The 27,518-nt window shown below is 47.8% G+C and overlaps 1 protein-coding gene across 1 annotated transcript in view; it reads left to right on the top strand.

Annotated features, from left to right (window-relative positions):
* Window positions 1–27,518, top strand: part of CAPN8 (calpain 8) — a 55,261-nt gene that overhangs the window by 18,237 nt on the left and 9,506 nt on the right. The window contains exons 9-19 of the mRNA XM_027122473.1: window positions 2,582–2,757; window positions 6,383–6,394; window positions 8,958–9,175; window positions 10,051–10,087; window positions 15,480–15,495; window positions 15,588–15,640; window positions 18,147–18,204; window positions 19,744–19,808; window positions 22,802–22,870; window positions 23,114–23,116; window positions 23,324–23,399. Coding sequence (XP_026978274.1) covers window positions 2,582–2,757; window positions 6,383–6,394; window positions 8,958–9,175; window positions 10,051–10,087; window positions 15,480–15,495; window positions 15,588–15,640; window positions 18,147–18,204; window positions 19,744–19,808; window positions 22,802–22,870; window positions 23,114–23,116; window positions 23,324–23,399 — 783 coding nt within the window. The remainder of the gene's footprint in view (window positions 1–2,581; window positions 2,758–6,382; window positions 6,395–8,957; window positions 9,176–10,050; window positions 10,088–15,479; window positions 15,496–15,587; window positions 15,641–18,146; window positions 18,205–19,743; window positions 19,809–22,801; window positions 22,871–23,113; window positions 23,117–23,323; window positions 23,400–27,518) is intronic.

Genomic DNA, 27,518 nt, shown 5'->3' with positions numbered 1-27,518 from the left:
TGTGGCCCGGCTGGCTGGCAACCGGCCCACTGCGCCCTGGGACAGAGGCTAACGGTGCGCTAGAGGGACGTAGGTTGGGCATCACTGTATCAGCAGACCGCATCTATCCAAGCGGCCATTCTGCTTTGTTTGCACCCGAGTCAGACAGCCTGGGTCAGGGGTGGTCACACACAGGGTGTGCTAATGGCCACTGTCCACTCCCCTGGTCGTCATCAGAACTCCCTCCCTGGTGGGGATAGCCTGGCGCAAACCGCTGCCTCTGCACTAACCCGGGCCCTCATCTTATTAAAGGTGGGAAGGCTTCCCTGTTCGCGGGAGACCACTAGTATCTACACATAGAGGCTCCTCCTAGGTTGAATCAGCTGAGGCAGCACCAGAGGAAGAAACTCCGAAAAACAACCCCACATCTCTAAGGAGAAATGAAAGAAAGCAAAACCCACCCTCTCCACTGCCCACCTCCCCAGGCCCGGTCCTGGTCTGACGTTGACATTGTTAACCGACTTCGACTTGTAAGCATTGGGCCTTGTTCTCACGACAGAGCTCATTGCAGGCCTGTGCTCAGGGCGTGGAAGCAGCGTTAGAATAAAATCCCATGTGGGTGCAGTCCTGGGTCCTGACCAGGTCTCTTGTTCATTATCCCCATCCAACCTGAGCTCCCATTTCTGACGGCAGAGATGGAAGGAGGGTGGTCCTTTCCTGCCACTGTCACTCAGATGCCCGGTGCAACAGCTCTGGGGCCCTGGGAGGGTCGTCTCCCTGGTCTGAGCTTCAATTTCCCAATCGTCAAAGTGGAGGGATAATACCCACCTTCGGAAACGCTTTGTAAATGGTGTAGTGTTATACAAATGGGATGTGTTATCTTTATCACCCATTTTCTTCTTCCAGCTCTGTTAAGGAGTAAACAAAAAATGTAGGGATTGCAGTGATGTTGCATTTGGGAGAAATTAAAATATGCTCACCATTAGCAAGCTCTTAGAAAATGTGTAGGAAATTTGCATGGATCATTTTGGGAGCTCGGAATTGTAGGGGTGCCTAAGGTATCTGTCTGCACGAAATCGCTACCCCATCTGTGCTGCCAGCTAGCTGTCGGGACAGATGGACTGTTCCTGCCCTTTGGTAATGATGTAAGTTTAGAAGATTACAGAATTGTCTCTGGCTCCTCTGGAATCGACAGATATTTGTTTTAAAATCTACACACTTGTAGGGGTATCCCTGGTGGCGCAGTGGTTGAGAGCCCGCCTGCCGATGCAGGGGACACGGCTTCGTGCCCTGGTCCGGGAAGATCCCACATGCCGCGGAGCGGCTGGGTCCGTGAGCCATGGCCGCTGAGCCTGCGCGTCCGGAGCCTGTGCTCCGCAATGGGAGAGGCCACAACAGTGAGAGGCCCGCGTACCGCAAAAAAAAAAAAAAAAAAAAAATTCTACACACTTGTGCCTTAGATAAAAGAAAAAAATCTGGAAGTTCTGGGAAGGTGGAATTGAATAAGTAATTTTATTGTTAAGAAAATATAATAACCAGTGGCTCTTGGTCACCTGTGAATGCCCTGTTATTGTATCATGTTGGACCCTTACCTAGAAGATCTAAGCACTCTCTCCATCCCCCACCCCTTTCTTCCCCCAGGGCACATCGTTATTGAAATTACTGAGGCCCTGGCATGGAGATGGCTGCCAAGCCTATCTTCCTCAATCATACTCTGCCACTTGAGTCAGTCATAGAATTGCTGTGTGTCCCTGGATGACCCATTTGCCCTCTCTGTGCCTTGGCTTGTACAGTCACCATTTGGAGAGATTTTTTTTTTTAAGGTCGTATCTGAAATGAAGCAGTGTTTTAAAATATCCATAGGTGGTACGGCAGGCGTGCTTCTTAATTGCCAATTATTATTCCTTGGGCATTATTAAATGACGTACTCTTGAGGGAGTGTCCCTCATCACTGGCTGCCACGCTGAGCCATCTAGTGGGGCCCCTGGATCAATGGACAGAGGATCAGCAATCATGGCTGTTTTGGGCTGTGATCTGAAGCGGGGCCCCGTCAGACAGGCTTCCCAGGGGGCAAGAGTGGTTGGTCATCTTATAGTCTGTCAGGAGAGGCCTCCTTGGTAGCTAGATTTTGCTAGAATTGTCCTCATCTGTTTCAGGGACCTGCTTTTCCCCCCAGAGACCTCCTTCCTCCAGGAGATGGGTTCATCTTCACAGGTCAGTTCTTCACAGGCTGAGAACAAGGAGATGTTAATCATTTCCCCAGAAGACTTGGAGTTGCCTTCCCAGGGGGACCCAGTGTAGCCCTGGGACCACGGGACCTTGAATATCCCGTCAAGTATATCTGGGCCCTGGTTGATCAAATGGACAAGTGTAAAGTTTCCATGTGCTGTGGGGTGTGTGTGCTGGTATGTGGGTGGGGTAGGGAGATAGGAGGAAATACTGACCACCTTGTAAAGCAAACTTGCTAAGCCCTGCTTACCCGGCACAGTTTGGCCAGAGTTATGTTTCCTTGAGATGATCAAAATTCCTCCCTTTCATTCTATTCTTCCCAGATCTCCTCACGCCCCCTGGGGGGAACCACCATCTCCTGGGTGACTTCTAGCCACTTACTGGACCAATCCCCAGTTCAAAATCTGTTTGGACGAGGTAGGCGACCACCAGGAGGAGAGCATTGGTGAACCCGGCTGCACGGTGCTGCTGGGGCCGCTGCAGAAGAATCGCAGGCGACAGAAGAGGATGGGACAGGGCATGCTCAGCATAGCCGATGCTGTCTACAAGGTACTCTGGAGCTGGGGTCAGCCGTCACGGCACGCCTGATGTCTTTGGTCAGAATATTTTGCCCAGCAATTGAAGCAAATCTTTCTTATTGTTTGGATGTCCTTAATCAAGCATTTTCCTTGCTCCCCAAAATGCTCCCCCAGTGGCCTTACTGAGGCCTGAATTCCACAATTAGAGATTCATTCCTCTGGCTTAAATCTCTACTGTTAACACTGAGACGTGTAATTCATTAAGCTTTGTCTGTCATTGAGGGTTCAGTGTAACTACACTTATTAGACTCTCTCCAGGTATAGGCTTCTCAGGGGACAGGAGCCAAGAAGGTGACACAAGGAGTATGAGGACATCACAGAGTGGGGGAAGGGAGCCAAAGACAAATCCTCTTTCTCCCTGGGCAACCTTGACACACTTGTTGGGACACACAAGGCGTGGGCTGGGGTGAAAGGAGCCCCAGGTCATTTTCAGTTCTAGTGTCTCTGGATGGAAGGTCACAGCTGGCTCTGGGCTCAGGCTGCAGTGCGTGTCTCAATACCCCAGTTTGCCCTGTAACCACCCCTCTACAGATTTCACAGCCTAACAAGTAGGTAAAAGCAAGACCTCTGGGTCTTGACGAGTCTAGCCAGGATCAAATGGGAATCCACTTATTTTACATAGGCAAAGACTTTTTATAACGAATTCCGGAGGGATTCGTGGTGGTTGTTTTTATAGAATTTTGTTAAAAGTGAATTTCTTGGGAAAAATACAATTCTATTCAGAAACACCAAGAGCTGGCTGGAAGCCCAACATCTCAGTGTACATAAGTGCATGGGAAAGAAGTACTGTAATAAGAAACCAGTAAGGAAAAGTGCAATTGTCAAGCTCACGTGACCTCCAGTCCCTTTCTTTCACTTATTTTGGAACTTAGAGCTTTAGAGTTTTGTGTGTGTGTGTGTGTGTGTGTGTGTGTGTGTGTGTATTTTGTGTTGGAGGAATGGGAGTTGGAAAATAATTGCTGCTTGATGGCTGGAGAAAAGTATTTCAAATAAATAATCTCCAATTCTACTCCAGCGTATCCCTTCCATCCCCACCTAGAATGTAAGTAGGACCAAAACAGATTTTTTGCTTATAGGGATAAAAAACCAAGAAAGCACTTACCCTATGCATATCAATTCAACACTTCTTTAGTGCGTATCTGCCGCGTGCCAGGTGCCCTGCTGAAAGCTGAGATCCAGAGGAAGAGCAGAAGGTTATCGACCTCAGGGTGCTCACAATCTAGGGGGGAAACCACACACACACTCCACTAGCTACAGGGCAGGGCAGATCTGCTATGACGGGACCAGCACGGTGAGCTGAGGTCTCCTCAGAGAGGGATAGCTTCGTGGAGGAGAAGAATTTGATCAGGGTGTCAAAAAATGAGCTGGAGGGTTTCCCTGGTGGTGCAGTGGTTGAGAGTCCGCCTGCCAATGCAGGGGACGCGGGTTCGTGCCCCGGTCCGGGAAGATCCCACATGCCGCGGAGCAGCTGGGCCCGTGAGCTATGGCCGCTGAGCCTGTGCGTCCGGAGCCTGTGCTCCGCAACGGGAGAGGCCACAACAGTGAGAGGCCAGTGTATTGGGAAAAAAAAAAAAAAAGAGCTGGATTTCAAAGGTGGACGAGGGAGAACATTCCAGCCATAGGGGACATCATGTGCTTCTTGACAGCTGGAGAGGAAGTGACAGTTTGGGAGAGCAGGCAGGAGACGGGCATGGCCAAAGGGTGGGCTGAATGGGGACTGTGGACACCAGCTCTTCATCCACCAGCTCTACCTTCTATAACCGGATCAACAAAGCATTCTTTCAAAGGTACGTGAGCTAACACACAGAAATAGCTTTGTGGGCATGGCATTTGCTCTCGTAAATAATATATACGGCATGTCAATTTTTCAGACATTAGTTTACAGCTGCTTATAAAATAACCCCATGTATGTGGTCTGTGGACCTTCCTCTTACAGCCAAAGGCATATAAATTACAGCATGACATCTGTGAACACAGCCACTTTAACGTCAGGGTGAGGAAGGTGTACAGCCCTGTAGGGAGTGTCTGTGCCTGGGCTTGTAGAAAGTACCAGGCGTTGGAGAGAGGCCATGTAGGGATTGCAGCGGGTACCATTCTCTGACCCCTGGAACTGCTTCTTCTGGCTTTAACCGTCTGCAAACTGGAGTCTGGTTTGAGGTGGGAAAACTGACAGTGACTGAGGAACAGCCGGAAACCCCCAAAGGCTAAAAAGCCCTGCTGTGACAACAGGCTCCTGCCACGCAGGCCTGTCATTTGCATTCAGGATATCTTGCATTTCAAAGGTGACTGTCCCTTTCCATCCATCAGTGGGCAAGGCTGGCCTGCGCTCCTGTCTGGATGCTGCGGCTGGGGACTTGTGCCACCTGAGGCCTGGCTGGCTGGCTCAGTTCCTGCCTGGGGCCTCTTGGCAGTGGAATCAGAGCATATCGCCTGCGGCGGTGGGCGGGGTGAATGCAAAGACAGCCGAGGTGGTTGAGAGTCCCTGTCCAGGGGGTGAAGGCTGTTGGGAGGCAGATCCCCCGAGGACCTCTGCTCTCCCAGACAGCCGGGACCTCTGCATGTGGGATTTTAGCTTTAGATGCAAACTTAGAGGAGTGACTGCAGACTTTTCTACCTCTGCTGCCAATTATAAACAGGGGCTTCGGAGTGAGGATGCCAGCTGACCCAAATTTTCCCTAATTTTTTTCCCTCAGAGTTGGCAGCTGCCCACAGACCTAAGCCACAAACAATGCCCTTGCTACTCTTCTGGTCAAGAGAGACTGCTTGGGAGGGGCCAAGGTGGGAAAAGGACAAGGGGGGATTGAACCCTCTTCAGAGCCTTCTCTGGCATGGGAGGACTCCCACTCTGCATCTGAGATCTCCTGTGGGCATCACCATTTCCATTTGCAAATAATTGGACCTAACTCTACCTAGACTAGTGAAAAAGGAATTTACCAGCTCATGTCACCAAACCCAGGGAAGGACAGGGATGCTTAGGACTGGGGACGTGCCTGCTCTCAGGACCCTTTCTCTTCACATCTCCCCTCTGGTGTCAATGCCATCTTCCTGGTCTGGCTTTCTGCACAGTCTCTCTAATATCACCCACATAAAACAAGGGGGCCCCTTCCCTTGGTTCCAATTTGAAAATCCTAGAGGAGTCTGTGATGGACTCAGCCTGGGTCACGTGCCTATTCCTGGACCAATCCCTGTAGCCAGTGGTGATTAAATTATGTCTCTAGTTGAGTGAGACCCCTTTCTGGCCAAGCCCTTGATCTGGAGGCCAGGTCTCTAGGTCTGTAAGATGTTAGTTCTCCTTTAACCCCCAAGGTTAGTCCTCCTCAAACATTTGGGGTCCTGGTAGATTATACAATATGAAAATAAAGGAGAACTTTTTTCTCCTTTCGGTTTTCTAGGGCTCAGTAGTCCACAGATGGCCTTGAAAATTCACCCATGACTTTCCAGTTTCAGAAATGCTAATGGTTCTCATTTTAGCACCGAATTCCTCCCAGTGGCCCAGGACTGCACAGTCTGGGGGCCAGATGTGGGGAGGGACACAAAGGCACAAAGGGAGGCCCACGGCACCCTCAGGTGACATGCTCTTGTCTCCTGCCCTGTAGGTCCCCAAAGAGGTATGTGAACACTGACGGAGATGTCCTCCTCGGTAAGGAACAGCTGGGCTGCCTTCGTGATGGGCACCCAGTGGCATGTGCTTCCTCTGATGGAAGCCGGTTCTCCCACAAACCGACTCCCACAGGATCCGGTGAGCTGCTAACCCTGAGAGAGCTGGTAAAGACACTTGGGTCCCACCCGCCAGGAAGGGGACAGTGGTGACCTGTGCCCCTTGTGTGCCTGGTGGTCTGATACAAACAAGATGACTGTAGCTCGCTTAGGCTCAAATAAAGGCCCAGAGAAGGAAGCACCACCTTGATCTTTTTGGCTCCCAGCTTTTCCTGCATCTCCTCAGTGATTTACAGCTGAGTTAGAGAGGCATGTCATCAGGGTCGTACTTACATCTGGGGTTTCCTGCTACGGTCCCAGGCCTCGCCCAGCTATCCCGGTGGCCTCGTGGGCAGGGGCTGGTGGGGTGCTGTGAGACGGCCTCATCCATGCAGCTGGTACACAGTCAGGCCCCAGCTCGGCCCAGCCCAGCGAGCCTCTCCTCGGCTGCACACTAGGGACACCTGGGAGCTCTTAGACGTCTCCATGCCCAGACCAATTATGGCAGAATCTCTGGGGTGATTCCAACGTGCGGCCAAGGTTAGGAACCACTTGTTCTGTCTGGGGCTACCCCAGCCGGAGTCTATTACTCGAATGATGTAGGGGTACGTTTGCCCTGCTGTGCTAATCCCTGCTCCCCCGGGGTCCTCAGCCTTGGCCACCTGGTAGCATGTGCCAATGAGGTCCACGTTCACAGGTTCCAGCCTATGCCTTCTTCCAAGGCTGCCAATCACTGGTCTACCCTGCCTGATGGCTCCCAGATGCATATTATTGGTTATGGAGGCAACAGACAAGAGTGAATGGATGATTTAGGGCATGCCCCTCTTCACTACTCAAAAGTCATTAAATTCAAACGTGCACTAAGTCTGACGGGTGGTGGCCCCCATCAGAAGCGGCCCATCTATGAGAGCGAGGTCCTCTGCACACACAGTGCGGCCTCCAGGAGCATCTCCCGGGCTCTCCGTGCGTCGCTGTGGAGCCTGTGCTCTGCAGGTGCCAGTGGCTCTTTGGTCAGCGGTTCCAAGGCCTGGGGGACTTGTGAAAGCACAGGCTGCTGGGCCCCAGCCCCAGAGTCTCTGATTCCGCAGGTCTGGCTTGGGGCCCGAGGACCTGCACTTTCAACAAGCCCCCCAGGGGTGCTCACGCTGACCCTGGGCCCACACACTCGTGGCTGGGCCAGGCCACAGGGAGGCGCAAGGGCCAGGGCCCTGGTGGCACATGCCTGTGTGGAGTCCCCAGTAGGACAGAGGGGCCCCAGCTCCTGCCTCCGTACTCTCCACCTCTCACTCTGGCCTCCCAGGTGAGGCGTCTGCAATCTGTCCCGCCCCTGGATTCCTGCTAGAACTCAGTTTGCCCCGTTCCCTTCCCACCTCCCACCCCACACTTCTGCTTCTCCCCTGCTGGTTTCCCGTTTCCTCCCCTCGCAGTCATCAGGGAGGGCAAGAATGACATTTAGCCCCTTAACACTTGCACTCGGCCAAGGCCTTGCTGGCCATGCCCCAGCATTCTGCCCAGGGTAGAAAACTTCTGGTGGGTGGGGGGGGATCCCAAGGCTGTGGCTGCTCTGTGCCCAGGTCAGCAGGGGCAGGCTGGGGGGTCCCGCTGTGCCAAAGAGGGTCGCGTGACCATGAATAGGCACTGTCTACCCTGGGGTGGGCAGTCCAGCTCTGGGTCACACAGAAGTCGCAGCCCTTGCAGCTCACCAGCACCTGAGCTGTCACAGGCATCTTGATGAAGCCTGGTCCTGAAGATACAGTGCAATGGGGAGGCTTCATCGCAGCAGCAATAACACCGGCAACAGCGTTTTCAAAGCACTCTGTAGCCACTAATTAGCCCGTGGCCTATGACCACAACCTCCCTCTCCCTCCAACAGACAGATGGGTCTTGGGGAGCATCTTCCCCCTCCCAGGAGGGCCAGGCCTCCCTCGGGGTGGCCAGCCCCTCTGTCTGCCTCCCTGCCCCGCCCCCCTCCCCCAAATCTGATCACCCTGGTTACCTCGCAGAGCAATTTTCCAAGCCAGGCCAAGGTGAGCAGGCCCTCCTGGCTGCTGTTGCTTGGGAACCAGGATTTAAGCCACAGGCCTGTATTGGGGAGCTCAGTGCCACACCCCCAGGTACAGCTGCAGAGTGAGAGTCTGTTGGATTCAATGAGGGATGATTCATGAGGACAGATATCCAGAGAGAAGCTGAGCACACACACTGAGCACACTTGCTGTCCAATCCTTCATTTATGCAGGAAGAGGGAAAGGGATCTGGCCAAGGTCAGTGCCTCAACCTGGGCCGGGCACCCAGAGGTGCTCTGAACACATTTGATGATGGACACACGGTGAGCTCACGACAGAATCCAAGGCTTCCTGATTCTCAGCCCAGGGTTAAAAATCAACTATCCCTAAATTAGTGCGATAAAACCCAACTCTGGGGCCTTCATCTTCCAGGATTTCACAAGACATTGACCCTGACTGTTGCTTTGCACAGCTGGAGAGCCACAGGGATGAGCACCTGGGCCGGGTCTCCTTCCTGGGCCGCAAGCCTTCCGCCCGCTCCAGCACCTACGTCAACCTGCGCGAGGTCTCGGCATGTGTGCAGCTGCCCCCCGGGGAGTACGTGGTGTTGCCGTCCACCTTCGGGCCCTTCAAGGACGGCGACGTCTGCCTGAGGGTGTTCTCGGAGAAGAAGACCAAGGCCCTGGGCATGTCCTTTCCCTCCGGGGTGGCGGGGGTGACAGAGGGACCTGGCTCCGCGCAGGTGCAGGCCCTGTCACTGTGCGGGACCTACCCCCGGCTCCCAGAAGAAATTTGTAGAACACCATAGATCTCAAGGGTCCTTCACTAGGTGTCCCACTACTGCCCCTACACGTTGGTCTGTGGGACATGGGGGCGTTTTCCTTAAAAAAGGTCAAGGCTAGAGAGAAAGGGCACCAGTAACAGCCTGGTTAGAGCGTTTTCCTTGCAGCGGGGATGGGCACCTCATAGAGGAGGATCTAGATGAGAGCACCGCCTCTTCCCTTACACACACCACACACACACACACCACAGACATACACACACACAACACAGACGTATACCATACACATCCACAACACACATACACACACAGACACACACCACATATACCACACACACACACACACCACACGGCACCACGTAAACCATGTGCGTGTGTGCATGGACACGTGGGCTGTGGGCTTGGTGGCTTACTCCTCAGACACCATTTCAACAGGGATTCACATAGCTGGGTTACTAGGGGAAGATGAGAATAGTAACTGGGGCAAGGTGGGGAGAGAATTCCCCAGAAGAGTGATCCACCAGGGGGAACATTCTAGATTCCATGGGGTGCCCACTGAACTTGGCAGTTCGTGTCTCTGGTGAAAAACTCAGGGTGGGGGGGCGGTTGGGGAGGTGAAGGAAGGGGTCCTGGTTCAGTTTATGCAGTTTGGTGCTAGTAGGAACTGAAGGTCTTGCGTAGGAATCCAATCCCTCAGCAGAGCTAAAAACTTCCTAAAAGAACCTAGCCATTAGCTGTATGTTTGACTTACTCATATTTGTTTTTTTCTTTCTTTGTGTTTTAGGGAAATTGGGGATGTAGTAGCTGGAAGCCCACATGAGGTATGCCGCATTTTAGTATGCCAAGCTCTGACACTGATGCATAGCAGTCATTTGGGATTTCTTATTGATTCATAACTGCTCTTTATATACTGAGGACGATAACTTTATTCATCAGGGCCACAACATTTTCTAGGTCCTGACTCTTCCTGATGAAGATGAGATAGACGCAGCACCTGGAACCCAGGCTTTGTAACACATTCCTACCCCGTAGGGGGAGTCTGAGTGTCCCCCACATTCAGGCAGGTGGATCCTCAGAGCACTTGCTGTGAGCTTGAGCACTTCTGGGTGGGATGGAGAAGGCGATGGGAGAAAGAGATCTAGTCCCTGCTCTTAGACAGACCTCCATCCAGTCTTTTAGACAAACGACAGAAGCATAAGGAAAAAGATGAAGGGCAGCTCACGCCAGCAATGGATCTAAGCCTGTGTGAATGTAGTCTGAGGGTGCTGGAGTGAACACCTCCTTTGGGAGGCTCCGTGGGGGAGGTCATTTCAGAGCAGACTTTGGAGGAAGAAATGCACAGAGTTTGTGGGTTCACCTGCCTCACTCCCTCTGCCCCTCCCTCCTTGCCCTGTTTCTCAGATGCGGTGCACAGAGGCAGCACGTTGAGTGTGGCTGTTTTGTGAGGGGTAGTGGTATTATTTGGCATATATCAAATCTTTAAGCTCTTATTTCTGCAGATGCATGAGGAGATGCCAAAGATGGACCTATCTTGCCCTGGGGGCGGGGCAGTTATGCCGTGAGTCTATTAGATAGAAAACGTGTGCCCCATTGTCTGTTCCTTCTCATTCCCATTAGTCTCTGAACTGGACTTGGTGTCCAGTAGTTAAGCTAATGGTCAGTAGCGGCCCCTGCCTTGAGTCAGCTGCAGTTCCTGGCACCAGAGGCCCTTTCTGTGCTTCTGCCTCTGGGTGGTCCCAGCTGGTCAGAGGTCTCCCTCCTGCCCCCTTCCCCTTCCGCACTGCAGGTAGATGCCAGCTCAGCCTCTTCACTGCCCCCCAGGCCTTGTCTCTCACAGTAGCTGCTCCTCCTAGTGGTCCCAAGTGTGTTAGAAAGGCCAGTGTGCCAGTGTGGAGGGTGTGGATCTGAGTCCACAATTCAGGTGGGAAGAACTATCCTTCCCCCACTCCCCCTTTTTTTTCCCTGCTAAATCAACTTAAAACTGACTCTACCATCATCAAAAATTCTACAAATAATAAATGCTGGAGAGGGTGTGGAGAAAAGAGAACCCTCCTACACTGTTGGTGGGAATGTAAATTGGTACAGCTACTATGGAGAACAGTATGGAGGTTCCTTAAAAAAACTAGAAATAGAGCTATCACATGACCCAGCAATCCCACTCCCGGCCACATAACCAGAGAAAACCTTAATTCGAAAAGACACATGCAACCACAATGTTCATAGCAGCACTATTTACAATAGTCCAGACATGGAAGCAACTCAAGTCTCCATCAACAGATGAATAGATAAAGAAGATGTGGTATATATGATGATGAAATATTACTCAACCATAAAAAAGAATGAAATAATGCCATTTGCAGAAACATGGACGGACCTAGAGAATATCACACTAAGTGAAGTAAGTCAGACAAAGACAAATATAATATGACATCACTTATATGTAGAATCTAAAAAAATGATACAAATGAACTTATTTACAAAATAGAAACAGACTCACAGACATAGAAAACAAATATATGGTTACCAAAGGAGAAAAGAGGGGGAAGGATAAATTAGGAGTTTGGGATTAACAGATACACACTACAATATATAAAATAGGTAAACAGCAAAGACCTAGTATAACTATACTCAATATCTTGTAATAAACCATAATGGAAAGAATATGAGAAAGAAAATATATACATATATTCTTTCTCATACTCTGAATATATATATTTGAATCACTTTTCTGTACACCAGAAACTAACACAATATTGTAAATCAACTACACTTTAATAAAAAAAACTTACTGGGCTTCCCTGGTGGCACAGTGGTTGAGAGTCCGCCTGCCGATGCAGGGGACACGGGTTCGTGCCCCGGTCCGGGAAGATCCCACATGTCGCAGAGCGGCTGGGCCCGTGAGCCATGGCTGCTGAGCCTGTGCTCCGCAACGGGAGAGGCCACAACAGTGAGAGGCCCGCGTACCGCAAAAACAACAACAACAACAAAACCCCAAAACTTACTAAAGCCCCATTTCAGGAGTTCAATATCAGTCATTGTCGGGGTGCACCGTCTCCACCTCCCATGGTCTTGGGGTTTTCTGAAACACCAGGAAGTCTGTACCAGTCACGGGTCCTCACTGTTCTCCCTTGAGATGCCCACTGTCTCAGCTCAGCTCCTTCATGTCTGGCAGCTCTTGGGCTTCTGTACTAGGTCTGCGGCTTAGAATCTTTGGTAAACTAGGAGTCGCCAGGCCTAGGGGACCACCGTCCCTTGAGGTCCCCAGAGCATATGTATGGAGCCATACAAGGGTTCCCATATTTCAGGGCCCTGGGAACGGCCAACATCTTCTTGGTCTCAGGGAAACTTGGCCTTTTCTCTTTAAGGTACCCCTCCCCCTGACACACACACACACACACACACACACACACACACACACACACACACGCCACAGGGATAATATATTCAGGGGACTTAAGACTTTACAGGAGACAGGAAGAGCCATTGCCCTTGCCTTCAAGAACTTCTGTTTTCCTCCCTCCAGAAATCTTCAAGACTTGGACAGCTGGACATTTAAAGGGCCTGCTTGGAATGGGGGAGGGAAAAAAGAAAGCAATTGAACAAACACACTAGAGAAGGGTTGCAAAGATGCTGTCAACATGTAATATGACAACAGTAAAATAATACCTGTTTTTGCCAGGTTGCCTTACCATTTCCAAAGCGTTTTCATGTATATTTTCTCAGAGCAACAGATAATTCCACTACGTTAAGGTCCTTGAGAGCAAGGACCATGTCTTGTTCACCACTACATCTCAGACACAGATACAGAACAGTTCCCAACATGTGCCGGGTGTCCAGTAAATATTTTTTTGAAGGAGTGAACGAACTGAAGTACCGTTTGCCAGACCATGTATGCCATCATTTAAAAGCATCTTTCTCCCTGGTATCCAGAAACTCCCATGTGCAATGACATCCCCTAGTGGTGAAGTACCTGCTATGCACCCGTTTGTGCCCGTGTCCATTTTTTCTTTCACTTTTTAAAAATAAATTTTTATTGGAGTATAGCTGCTTTACAATGTTGTGTTAGTTTCTGCTGTACAGCAAAGAGAATCAACAATACATATACATATAACCCCTCTTTTTTGTATTTCCTTCCATTTAGGTCACCACAGAGCACTGAGTAAAGTTCCCTGTGCTATGCAGTACATTCTCATTCATTATCTATTTTATACATAGTAGTGTACAAATGTCAATAGCAATCTCCCAATTCATCCCACCGCCCCCCCTTCCAAGGGGGACTTGAACTTTTAATATGCTTTGATATTGCACGTTTTCATGTATAACTTGTGTAATTTTTATAAGTACAGTATTTGAATGTCTGCATGATTCCTAGGTAAGAAGGCCATACAGTTGCTTTAATAGAATCCTCCCTATTACTGCAGTTGACTTCTATAGCCAGGACCTTCCCAGTCCCTGAGGGAGAACAGTAGAACTGGAAGGCAGGAATAGTAAGGCCGGTGCTGTAGAGCTGGAGAAGGTGGGTCTGAGCAGCCAGCCCAACCGCAGCGCTGAGATTTATCCTTATTGAAATGTATAGCTCTAGTCTATTTCTTCCTTTTTTTAGAGATTTTTTTTTTGATGTGGACCATTTTTAAAGTCTTTATTGAATTTGTTACAATACTGCTTCTGTTTTATGTTTTGGCTTTTTGGCCACGAGGCATGTGGGATCTTAGCTCCCTGACCAGGGATCAAACCTCCACCCCCTGCATTGGAAGGTGAAGGCTTAATCACTGGACCGCCAGGGAAGTCCCTCTTCCTCTCTCTTTCTTCCCCCCTCCCTCCCTCCTTCCCTTCCTTCTTTCCTTTCTTTCCAGTTCATACTTATTTTCCCCCAGAATAATAGAATATTACTCTATGTTCAGAATCCGTAGACTTCACACTAGATTCAGGTTATCGTATATTTTATTACATGGATGATATAAAGCTTTTATTCTACAAGACCACTTTAAAATCATACATGTGTGATGAGAAGTATTTATCATTTCTTCTAAAAACTTTAGATGTATTTTTGGATTTACTCCTCATAAATGTAAACAGTATGATAGGCATTAAAACCCCTGTGTTATCGACGAGGAAGCAGAGCCCTGGCGAGGTTGAGTTGCAGTAGGATGCTGAGAGCAGCTGCTCTGGGGGTCAGACTGGTGGCTGGTGAAACAGCGCACAAGCTTGACTTTGAATCCTGCCTCCACCATGTACCAGCTGTGTAATCTTGGCCTGTTACTTAACACTTTTAAACCTCAGTTTCTCCATCTGTGAAATGTGGATAGCAATGAGACCGATCTCATAGAGTACTCATGAGTATTAAATGAACCAATCTATGTATAGTACCTGACAGGTAGTAAGTGCTCAACAAAGGTAAGTACTATCACTACCGCTGCTACTCTTAATAGTACAGTATCATTGGGCCAGATCAGGTCTTTTGTACTTTCCTGAGTGATGGTTTTGGAAGAAATTGACTTGGTTTTCTGAAACTCTTCAAGACATCTGGGAAACTTGTGACTTTTCTGTCTGGTGATGACAGTTGAGGAGTTTCATTCCATTTTGCAAAGAGCCCATGGTCATATCAGAAAGTCTCTGGACAGTCATTCATATGATGATTAGCAATTTTCGAAGGACTTTGACACACATTCGTTCTCATTTGATTCTCAAATGACCCCATGTAACAAGCCTAGTTAATTTAATACTGGACTTGAGGAAATGGATGTCAGAGCCCTGAGATGGAGTTTCGTAATTGGTCAGTGCGGTGTTTGAACTCCTGTCTTCTGGCTTCCAGTTCTGCTGTTTCCACTAGGCTGTGATTTTAACTCCTTTTTAATCATGTTGCTATTTCAGAATCTGGTGAAGGCTAAGAAAACACATGTTAACGTTACTCCCAATTTTCATGCAATACCTGAAGTTCACAGACCCCTTGAAGGTCATCAGTGAATCTCTTTTAGGAACCCACAGACCCAGACCGAGATTCTCTGCTGTCAGTGTTGCCACCGATCTCTGAAAGCGATTCAGGGTTGAAATCAGAAATTCAGGGTTGGTGGGGATCACTTCCTCACATCGCTGATAGAGGAAGCCCCTAGACCCCTGGACCTTGCTGGATGGAGAGCTCCTGGGGCCAGGACCTTGGACCTCTCCTGTTTACTGTCATGTACCCCCATCCACCCAGTGTCCGACACACGACAGATATGCGACAGATGTAGTGAGTGACGAGCGAATGAATTTTAAATCTTTGTCTTTCATTCTCCTCAACGAGTCCCATCTTAACTTTGCAATTGCCCACACCCCAATGAGGTGGACAAGAAGACGGCCAGCTCTGGAGCCTGTTTGAGAAGCTTGCAGGGAAGGTGAGTACAGGGCATAGACAGGCTCCCAGATAGGCAGGAGAGTGTTCTGGAAAGCTCAGCTCACCTGAGTCTTTCCCCTCGCATCTCCGTGAGTATAAACGATGAGGCCGCAGGTCTCCGGTCCCCCAACTCTGTCTGTTGCCACTTTCCTGTCTTAAACCTGAGAGGCCTTTCCTGCACTGCTGGGGAGAGGAATCTTGGGACCAAGGCCATTTTTCTTGCTGTGTTGACTGCTTTTTGAGAACACAGAAAATCCGAATCTCTAGATCCTACCAAAAGCCTTTCTGTGTGTAAACTGGCCCTGTTGGATCAGAGCCCTGACTTTATAAAAAGCGGGGAGGCAAAACTTCCCTATATCAATATCCTTCAGAGATGAGAGGAATCGCTCAGCCCAGGTGGCAGGCGGCTCAGTTAACCTGGCCTGGGGTTGGTGTTCACCGGCCCGCCGCCCTGCCTGCCCTCAGGGACACCAGCGGAGCTTGGGCTGCGGAATTCAAGTTGGTTCAGGTGCCGGCACCGCTCAGGGGCACACGGAGCCAGGGGAAGATGCTGGTGTGCCCCCTGCTTCTTCCCTCCCTGTCCTGCTGACTTAGCTTATTGTGATTCCAGTCCTGTGAGGCCATAAGTCAGAGCAGACTCAGGACTGCAAGTGTCACAACTGGCCCCATAGATACAGTGAATGCACTGCTCTTTGAAGGATAATAAGGTTTGCCAAAGGGCCTTGGAAGGCATCCGTCATCTTGGGCTGCCATAATAGTGTACCACAGACTGGGAAGCGTATGAAACAGAATAAACAGAAATTTATTTCTCACAGTTCTGGAGGCTAGAAGTGAGATCAGGCATGGTTGGATTCTGGGGAGGGCCTTCCTCTAGCTTGCAGACTGTTGAAGTCTCACTGTGTCCTCACAAGGTGGAAAGAGGGTGAGGGATCTGTCTGGGGTTCCTTTTATAAGGGCATTAATCCCACTCAAAAGGGCTTCACCCTCATGACCTAATCACCTCCCAAAAGTCTCTCCTCCTAATACTATGACATTGGGGATTGGATTTCAACATATGAATTTTTGGGTACACAAACATTCAGTCCATAACAGAAGGTAAAAACAATGCTCTTCACCCTGCAGGGAAGCTCAGAGCCACTTTCTAGATTTAAGGATAGCGTAGAAGAAAATACATCAGAATCCTTGCAGAAGATAAAACCTGGGAACAAAATTCCTTTATATAGCCATTAAAAGAAGCTTTGCAAAAATGAGTCAATCTGTGTTTTAGTTGGGCGCTCAGACCAGTGTTTTTGCTAACAAAACCTTGTTGCCTTAGCTGCCAAGGGACCATATTTTATTTAGAACATCAAGACTGATAACAAAGTAAAAGTTCCTATTTGTATAGTTCTTCACGTACCTTATCTTTTCTCTCCTGGTGGGACAGTATCGGTCACTGTCCCTGCTCTGCGGGTGAAGGGTCAGGCACAGAGAGTTAAGGAGCTTGCTGGGGCACAAGGCCCGGTGAGGGACAGGCCAAGATCTCAACATCCCATTCTTGGCCTGGAGGCTTTTCAGAGGGTCCCCAGGTCTTGTTATTGGGACTGACCGTGCCGTGCTTGAATGAGGCCAGCTGTGCTCACAGGCAAGGCTGCCCTGTGCAGCTCCCACCTCCCTGGTTTCTAGTAGAATAGCCTGGGCCTGGCTGGTGGAGGCAGGGAGAAGTGGGGTCCCATGGGGACAAGTGATAAGACCACACCTCACCAGAGGAAGTGACTTGGCTAAGGTCGCATGGAGAGTAAGGGACGGAGTCACGACTGGAACCCAGATCTCAGTCCAGCATCCCTTCTCTGAGCCTCATTCATCATCCTGCCCGAGGTCTGCCCTCCAGCTCAGAGTTAAGGGATGAACCATCCTACTGGCTCAGTGTTTATCCCAAATGCACGTGGGAAATCCTACTCCCCTAAATCTCTACTTCCAGTTTGAGATGGGCTATGCGTGAAATAGCAACTCCCATAGGTGCAGTGGGGAAAGCGGCACTTTGGGGTGAGACAGTCTTAGGTTTCTGCCACTGGTGGCTGTGAACCCCCAGCAGTTACATCACATGGAAATGACAATTACATGGTGAATGTATATGGTGTTTAGCAATCACAGTTTCCTTAACTCTAACATGGGTGCAGAGCTGTTGTGAGGGTTTGAGGATGTCCCACATCAGGCGTGTGGCCCGTCAGCACTGCCTCCTATTATTGCTTCTTGCCATGTCTTGGTCTTGGGTTAGGCAAGCCCGGAGATGGGCAGCAGGCACCGTGAGCAGCCTTCTGCAGAAGGTGTACCCCACTCATGCCATTAATATACACTTCCCACCCGGCTACAGGGGCCCCAGAAAAACTGTGAATTGGAGTTTTTAAAAGATGTCGCAGCCTTTTAAAATCATAGAGTCAGTGGACCTGGTGTCTGACTCTACATGAATTTAATGTCTTGAAACGCTTGTCAGGGCCTGACGTGATTTGCATTTGGGTTCCTCTCTCTAGGATTCTGAGATCAGTGTCAATGAACTCAAGACGGCTCTGAATGAGGTGTTTTCCAAACGTAAGTTCTTCCTTGGGGCTTTTCAGGAAGTCTGGGAGCCTAAGACAGATGCTGGGGTGGGGGTGGGGTAAGAATGGGTGCAGGCATTGGGCCAGGGGCACTGCAGATGGGCACAAGGGGCCTTTGGCCTCTGGCCCGGGGCCCTGATTCCCTCTGGGCTGATGGAGCGTCCAGCAGGTGGGAGAGGCTGGAGCGGGAGGGGTGCTGGGCCGAATGAAGGTGGGGCTTGTGCTGGGGCCAACTGGCCCTGCAGCAAAGAGTCCTGAGTCTTGGGAGGAAAGAAGTTGGGCTGAGAGTAAGTGAAATTTTCCCGCCAAATTTATCACTTTGATACAGTGGGAAACTGCGCAGCTTGAAGATCTTGTTCTGTAGCGCATCCCTGGGCAAAGCGTGTGGAGGGGAGGATTCTGACTGTCCTAGGTCGTGACAGTTCTCCGTCTTTAGACTTTAGCAAGCCCTGGGGGCTGTCAGAGGATCCAGCTGCACCCAGGTTGAGGAAAGCCTTGCTCCTTCCCTCTGAACCGCAGCCCCATGTAAGCTGGCACGGAACTGGCTTCTTGTTGGGCCCAGGGCTGGGCCAGGGTCAGGCTTCCGCCTGGTTGAGTGATGGGCATGTTCACCCATGGCAACAGGACAGGGGGTGAGCATGCAGGATGCAGGGGCAAGGCCGGGTGTGAGCCCACCTGGGGCCGAGCAGCTCCCCAGGGCTCAGAGCCCAGGCGCAGGCTCAGAGACACCCCGTCCTGCTCCAGCTCTCCCTCCTGCCTTGCAGAGAAAGAGCCCAGGGAGGAAGAGAGGATTTGCAGGGCCTTTGGTTCCTGCCTGCCTTGGCTCTCAGGTGTGGGCAAGGTGAGTATGGAGCCAGGGATGGCTGTAGCTCCCAGGAGATACCTGCAATTTAGCAGTAAGGATAACAGCTGCCGTGTGAGAGGCTGTGTGTCATGGTTGAAAGCTTGGGCTATGGAGACGGGTGGCCTGCGTTTAAGTCCCAGCTCTGCCTGGGTCGTGTGATCTTGAGCAAATTATTTAACCTCTCTGGGCCTCAGTTTCCTTATCTATAAAATAGGGATGAAAGTATCTACCACATGGGGTTATTTGGAGGAGTAGAAGTACAGTGCTTAGAACGATACCTAGCCAATAAAAAGTTAGCTGGTTTATTAAGAACTTGCTATACACCAAGCACTGTACTAAGAAGTTCACTTCCATTATCTCATTTTAGCCCCAATTAGCTTTGGGGGCAAGTACTGTTCTTATTGATGGAGAAAGAAACCAAAGCTCAGAGATATTAGTTTGCTGAAGTCCCGGTGGCTTGTGAGTAGCAAAGCTGAGGTTCAGACAGTGAACCCCAATGCCAGTGCCCACCTGTGCCACCCCCAGGGGGCCCTGCCCAGGAGCCCGCCGCCATGCTCTCTCCCTTCTGTGGCGCTCACATCTGGCTCCGTACTCTGGCTGGCGTCCTTGTCTTCCTACCAGGGAGATTATTTCCCCTGCCTTCAAATGATCCTGATTTCCTCCCTTCTTTTCTATTTAAATATTTAGGAACAGACATCAAATTCGATGGATTCAACATCAACACTTGCAGGGAGATGATCAGCCTGATGGATGCATCCTTTAAATGTCACATTATTTTTACTCTGATCCTGATTTTCGGGACTCCTCCACCTCTCCCAGTGAGACGGAGGCAAGGGAAAGAGGGAGAAGGGAACCAGCATTTTCTGAGCATACGGCAGGTACTTGCTTGAGCTGTAAAGGAAAATGTCATCTCATTTTTGCTCCTCAGTAAGCGCGAGATGATCCATTTGACAGGTGAAGAAACTGAGGTGTGCCCTGTTGAAGTGACTTGTTTAAAATCCTTTAATTCAAAGACAGCAACTATGTGGCATTTGTGACCCTCCTCCTGTTCATCACAGTATTCCTCCCACGAGGCTCCTCCCACGAGGCCCCTCCCTCCTCCTTCTCCCCGGCTGTTTCTATCCCCGTCTGTCTTTGTCTCCCAGTATTGACACGGCCACCACCAGTAGTTGAGAAATATCACACAGGATAAAACCTGTTTGTCACTCTGACCCAGTTTAACCCTCGCTGTGTATTGAAGAATGAGTAAGAGACTCGGGGAGGAATGGGGAAGGTTAGGGCATCCTAGGTGGAAGGAACGGCTTAAATGAAGCGCAGAGTGGGGAACTGTGGAACATCACTTACTTGAAACTTGGCCTCAGGTGGGTCCAGGTTACGGTTCTCCATGGTGCTGCTGGTGAAGGTGATTTCTTTGAAAACTGGAGCCTAGGAGGGTGCCCCTCAGTTCTGAGGGCTTCATCCGTGATAAGATCTGATGACCTGTGGGGTGGTGGGAATGAACTGTACTTACACGGTAGTCATGCAGAGGAGTCCTGGTTAGCCAGCACGCGTGTGCTGCCCTCTGCTGGGGGTGTCAGCCACGGAGAGCGGGTGCTATCCTTGTGGTCCCAGAGCTTCAGACGCTGGGACTCTCCTGCCCTGTGTCCTTTTATGAGGTCGGCATGGTCCACAGTTTAATTCGTGAGCCACAAAGAACTGTTAAGCGTCGATTCATTTTTCTACAAATATTTCTTTGATTTCTGAATCATTCTTCTCAAACTTGCCTATAGACTTTAACTTAGATTTGAGGGTGACCTTGTAGTCAGTCACTCATTGTTCCCAGGGGTATTTGCATTTTCATGGCTCCAGGAGGACCGTGACTCAGTCATTCTTCAAGAGGGTCTGTTCCACGGTTTGGATGCTTTGGGGCAGTGGTTCCGAACCCGGATATGCAGCAGAGCTGCCCATGGAGCCTTGTGTAAATATAACAGCTTTATTGAGATATAATTCACATACCACCCAATGTACCCATTTATAGGGTACAGTTCAATGGTTTTTAGTATATTCACAGAGTTGTATAAACATCAACCACCCATTTTAGAACATTTTTATCACCCCCAAAAGAGACCCTGCACCCATATTAGCAGTCACTCACCTTTTCCTCTCAACAACCTGAAACCCTCTGCCCTACAACAACTTTGTCTATAGATTTGTCTGTTTTGGATATTTTCATGGAAATGGAATCATATAACATGTGGTCCACTATAGCATGTATCAGCACTTAAAAACCATGAGGTTTTAACAATCCAGTTGCCTGAGTCTCACTCCTGGAGATGCTGATTCATTAAGTCTGGGATGGGGCCCGGGAGTCTGTAGACAATTCCATCTGGGATTGAGGATACATTGGTGCTCTGGGACAAGGGCTTTGGAACAGACAGGAGTCCAAGTTCTGGCTCCACCGCAGTTATTGAATGCTCTGAACCTCAGTTTCTTCTCCCGGAAAATGGAATAACAATATGTAGCTTGTGAGGATGAAATGAGATACAAGTATACATGGGACTAGCTAGACCAGAGCGTTAGCACTCCTTGTAGACTACTCTTCTCAGGTATGTTGGTCAAAGTATTAGGACTTGAAGGCTGTGGTCCATCCAACACTCAGCGTGGATCGTGGAAATAAGGACACAGACTTTCTTAAAGGGTGAGGTTTATACCCTTGGGTGTAAACGTGACTTTTTGTTTAGCTAGTTGAAGGAGGTGGGAATGATGTTCTGTTTCAGAATTTTAACATCTGAGCTGTAACACACTGGTGTCTAGTGATTAGTTGGGATGGCTGAGAAAAGGGTAGAATTTCAAAGAGACTGAACTTCATGAGGGTGGGGACAGTTCAAAACCAGCCCCCCAGGTCGAGCCCAGTGCTTAATCAATATTGCTGGACACAGAGAATTGCACACAAACCCTGGCCTGTTTGGGTTGAGCAGTGGCCTATGAGCCAGCTGTGTTCCTGGGACCATGTCCCAGGGTCCCAGGAATCAGTGTTGAGAAGCTCAGAGCTCCTTCAGGACACCAGACAAACATCTGTAGACCGTGTGGCAGAGAATCCCAATCCCGTGCTCCTGAGGACTCTTCTGATAACATTTTTTAAAAAAATATTTATTTATTTGTCTGCGCCGGGTCTTAGTTGTGGCACGCAGGAACTTCGTTGCCGTGTGTGAGATCTTCGTTGCGGCATGCGGGATCTTTAGTTGCGGCATGTGAACTCTTAGTTGTGGCATGTGGGATCTAGTTCCCTGACGAGGGATCGAACCCAGGCTCCCTGCATTAGGAGCACAGAGTCTTAGCCACTGGACCACGAGGGAAGTCCCTCTGATAACATTTTGACATCAACTATCAATGACATCAATATCAACCAGACATTTAAATCTGGAAGGGAATTTACAACAGACCATAGAGCTCAACCCCTCGATGACCCAGGATGACGAGGGTGCTGGATGCTAATGAACGGAGGGCGTTAGGCTCCTGACTTGCCCTTTGCTCCTAGCTCTGTACCTGACCTCAAAGGAGGGCCTTGGTGAGTGTTTGACTCTTTAATCTTTATTTGAATTTGTCTCCCACCAACATTTCCCACCGTGACCCCAGGGCCCTTCTTACTACAGACACGGATGTTCACTGAGGTCTTCAGACACTCACTGTGCAAGGTCACAAGAGAACGAAATCCATAGAGCATGTGGAATCTGGGCTTGATCATGTTGGCCTTTAACCTGCTTAGAGCAATAGGACGGGCACCTTGGGGCTGGTGGAATTCAAGATGCTCTGGTTGAAGATTCAGAAGCAGCTGGTAACCCCTCTCCCTGTTGTGCATACTCTGGGCTCTTGTCACCGTCCTCTGTTCTGTTTCTAGACCCTCGCCTTCCGTGACACCCATTCCTGATCTATTTGCTGCCCTGGTCTGACCAGATCCTTCATCATGGTCAAAGGCAACACCAAACCTGGACATACTGTTCAGGAAGGACTAAGGAGTCAATGAGAGATTGCCAGTTCTGTCAACGGAAGTGCTGTCAATGTGCCAGTGCTGTCACAGGAAGTTCCCCTGTTCACAGGGCAAAAGGACTAGCACCGGCCCTCAGCCCAAGCTCTTAATTTTGTTCTGGAAACTTCTTGGGAGGAATCAGTGAAGGCTTCTCTGAGGGTGTCCCTGGCCTTCTGAGGAAGTGGTGGGGTAGAGGGAGATGGTTCTGCAGGGGCCACAAAAAGCTGTTTTCTACCTGGAAATTTTCTTCTACTTTACGAGATCTATCGGGAAACTGATTATAACCACTCGGGGACCATTGATGCCCACGAGTTGAGGACAGCCCTGAAGAAGGCAGGTGAGGACACATCCTGTAGACAAGGTCTTGAGAGCCAGATGTGCTCACTTTATTTTATTTTAATTTTTAAAAACTTTTATTTATTTATTTTTAACATTTTAATTGAAGTATAATTGCTTTACAATGGTGGGTTAGCTTCTGCTTTATAACAAAGTGAATCAGTTATACATATACATATATCACCATATCTCCTCCCTCTTGCGTCTCCCTCCCAGTCTCCCTATCCCACCCCTCTAGGTAGTCACAAAGCACTGAGCTGATCTCCCTGTGCTCTGCAGCTGCTTCCCACTAGCTATCTATTTTACATTTGGTAGTATATATATGTCCATATATACACTACCACTCTCTCACTTTGTCCCAACTTACCCTTCCCCATCTCCGTGTCCTCAAGTCCATTCTCTAGTAGGTCTGCATCTTTATTACTATTTTGCTCCTAGGTTCTTCATGCCTTTTTTTTTTTTTACATTCCATATATATATGTTAGCATACAGTATTTGTTTTTCTCTTTCTGACATACTTCACTCTGTATGACAGACTCTATGTCAATCCACCTCACTACAAATAACTCAATTTCACTTCTTTTTATGGCTGAGTAATATTCCATTGTATACATGTGCCACATCTTCTTTATCCATACATCCGATGATGGACACTTAGGTTGTTTCCATCTCCTGGCTATTGTAAATAGAGCTGCAATGAACATTTTGGTACATGACCCTTTTTGAATTATGGTTTTCTCAGGGTATATGCCCAGTAGTGGGATTGCTGGGTCATATGGTAGTTCTATTTGTAGTTTATTAAGGAACCTCCATACTGTTCTCCATTGGCTGTACCAATTCACATTCCCACCAGCAGTGCAAGAGTCTTCGCTTTTCTCCACAAACCTCTCCAGCATTTATTGTTTCTATATTTTTTGACGATGGTCATTCTGACTGGTGTGAGATGATATCTCATTGTAGTTTTGATTTGCATTTCTCTAATGATTAATGATGTTGAGCATTCTTTCATGTGTTTGTTGGCAGTCTGTATATCTTCTTTGGAGAAATGTCTATTTAGGTCTTCTGCCCATGTTTGGATTGGGTTGGCTGTTTTTTTGTTATTGAGCTGCATGAGCTGCTTGTAAATTTTGCAGATTAATCCCTGTCAGTTGCCTCATTTGCAAATATTTTCTCCCATTCTGAGGGTTGTCTTTTGGTCTTGTTTATGGTTTCCCTTGCTGTGCAAAAGCTTTGAATTTTCATTAGGTCCCATTTGTTTATTTTTGTTTTTATTTCCCTTTCTCTAGGAGGTGGGTCAAAAAGGATCTTGCTGTGATTATGTCATAGAGTGCTCTGCCTGTTTTCCTCTAAGAGTTTGATAGTTTCTGGCCTTACACTTAGGTCTTTAATCCATTTTGAGGATGGTGTGTTTTTGTGTATGGTGTTAGGGAGTGTTCTAATCTCATACTTTTACATGTACCTGTCCAGTTTTCCCAGCACCACCTATTGTAGAGGCTGTCCTTTCTCCACTGTACATTCCTGCCTCCTTTATCAAAGATAAGGTGACCGTATGTGCGTGGGTTTATCTCTGGGCTTTCTATCCTGTTCCATTGATCTATCATCCTGTTTCTGTGCCAGTACCATACTGTCTTGATTACTGTAGCTTTGTAGTATAGTCTGAAGTCAAGGAGCCTGATTCCTCCAGCTCCGTTTTTCATTCTCAAGATTGCTTTGGCTATTCGGGGTCTTTTGTGTTTCCATACAAATTGTGAAATTTTTTGTTCTAGTTCTGTGAAAAATGCCAGTGGTAGTTTGATAGGGATTGCATTGAATCTGTAGATTGCTTTGGGTAGTAGAGTCATTTTCACAATGTTGATTCTTCCAATCCAAGAACACGGTATATCTCTCCATCTATTTGTATCATCTTTAATTTCTTTCATCAGTGTCTTATAATTTTCTGCATACAGGTCTTTTGTCTCCTTAGGTAGGTTTATTCCTAGATATTTTATTCTTTTTGTTGCAATGGTAAAAGGCAGTGTTTTCTTGATTTCACTTTCAGATTTTTCATCATTAGTGTATAGGAATGCCAGAGATTTCTGTGCATTAATTTTGTATCCTGCTACTTTACCAAATTCATTGATTAGCTCTACTACTTTTCTGGTAGCATCTTTAGGATTCTCTATGTATAGTATCATGTCAACTGCAAACAGTGACAGCTTTACTTCTTCTTTTCCGATTTGGATTCTTTTATTTGCTTTTCTTCTCTGATTGCTGTGGCTAAAACTTCCAAAACTATGTTGAATAAGAGTGGTGAGAGTGGGCAACCTTGTCTTGTTCCTGATCTTAGTGGAAATGCTTTCAGTTTTTCACCATTGAGGACGATATTGGCTGTGGGTTTGTCATATATGGCCTTTATTATGTTGAGGAAAGTTCCCTCTATGCCTACTTTCTGGAGGGTTTTTATCATAAGTGGGTGTTGAATTTTGTCAAAAGCTTTCTCTGCATCTATTGAGATGACCATATGGTTTTTCTCCTTCAATTTGTTAATATGGTGTATCACATTGACTGATTTGTGTATACTGAAGAATCCTTGCATTCCTGGAATAAACCCCACTTGATCGTGGTGTATGATCCTTTTAATATGCTGTTGGATTCTGTTTGGTAGTATTTTGTTGAGGATTTTTGCATCTATGTTCATCAGTGATATTGGCCTGTATTTTTCTTTCTTTGTGACATCCTTGTCTGGTTTTGGTATCAAGATGATGGTGGCCTTGTAGAATGAGTTTGGGAGTGTTCCTCCCTCTGCTATATTTTGGAAGAGTTTGAGAAGGATAGGTGTTAGCTCTTCTCTAAATGTTTGATAGAATTTGCCTGTGAAGCCATCTGGTCTTGGGTTTTTGTCTGTTGGAAAATTTTTAATCACAGTTTCAATTTCAGTGCTTGTGATTGGTCTGTTCATATTTTCTATTTCTTCCTGATTCAGTCTTGGCATGTTGTGCATTTCTAAGAATTTGTCCATTTCTTCCAGGTTGTCCATTTTATTGGCATAGAGTTGCTTGTAGTAATCTCTCATGATCTTTTGTATTTCTGTAGTGTCAGTTGTTCCCCTTTTCATTTCTAATTCTATTGATTTGAGTCTTCTCCCTTTTTTTCTTGATGAGTCTGGCTAATAGTTTATCAATTTTGTTTATCTTCTCAAAGAACCAGCTTTTAGTTTTATTGATCTTTGCTATCGCTTCCTTCATTTCTTTTTCATTTTTTTCTGATGTGATCTTTATGATTTCTTTCTTTCTGCTAACGTTGGGGTTTTTTTGTTCTTCTTTCTCTAATTGCTTTAGGTTCAAGGTTAGGTTGTTTATTCGAGATGTTTCCTGTTTCTTAAGGTAGGATTGTGTTGCTATAAAATTCCCTCTTAGAACTGCTTTTGCTGCATCCCATAGATTTTGGGTCGTCGTGTCTCCATTGTCATTTGTTTCTAGGTATTTTTTGATTTCCTCTTTGATTTCTTCAGTGATCACTTCGTTATTAAGTAGTGTATTGTTTAACCTCCATGTGTTTGTATTTTTTACAGATCGTTTGCTGTAATTGATATCTAGTCTCATAGCGTTGTGGTCGGAAAAGATACTTGATACGATTTCAATTTTCTTAAATTTACCAAGGCTTGATTTGTGACCCAAGATATGATCTATCCTGGAGAATGTTCCATGAGCACTTGAGAAAAATGTGTATTCTGTTGTTTTTGAATGGAATGTCCTATAAATATCAATTAAGTCCATCTTTTTTAATGTATCATTTAAAACTGTGTTTCCTTATTTATTTTCATTTTGGATAATCTGTCCATTGGTGAAAGTGGGGTGTTAAAGTCCCCTACTATGAAAGTGTTTGTGTCGATTTCCCCTTTTATGGCTGTTAGTATTTGCCTTATGTATTGAGGTGCTCCTATGTTGGGTGCATAAATATTTACAATTGTTATATCTTCTTCTTGGATCGATCCCTTGATCATTATGTAGTGTCCTTCTTTGTCTCTTCTAATAGGCTTTGTTTTAAAGTCTATTTTATCTGATATGAGTATTGCTACTGCAGCTTTCTTTTGATTTCCATTTTCATGGGCTACCCTTTTCCATCCCCTCACTTTTAGTCT

Source organism: Aethalodelphis obliquidens, unplaced genomic scaffold (assembly GCF_003676395.1).
Source record: "Aethalodelphis obliquidens isolate GAN/ISIS:26980383/991018 unplaced genomic scaffold, ASM367639v1 scaffold24, whole genome shotgun sequence".
In the NCBI taxonomy this organism is placed as follows: domain Eukaryota; kingdom Metazoa; phylum Chordata; class Mammalia; order Artiodactyla; family Delphinidae; genus Aethalodelphis; species Aethalodelphis obliquidens.
The sequence above is the reverse complement of the archived record's forward strand: the minus strand, read 5'-3'. Positions and strand labels throughout refer to the sequence as shown.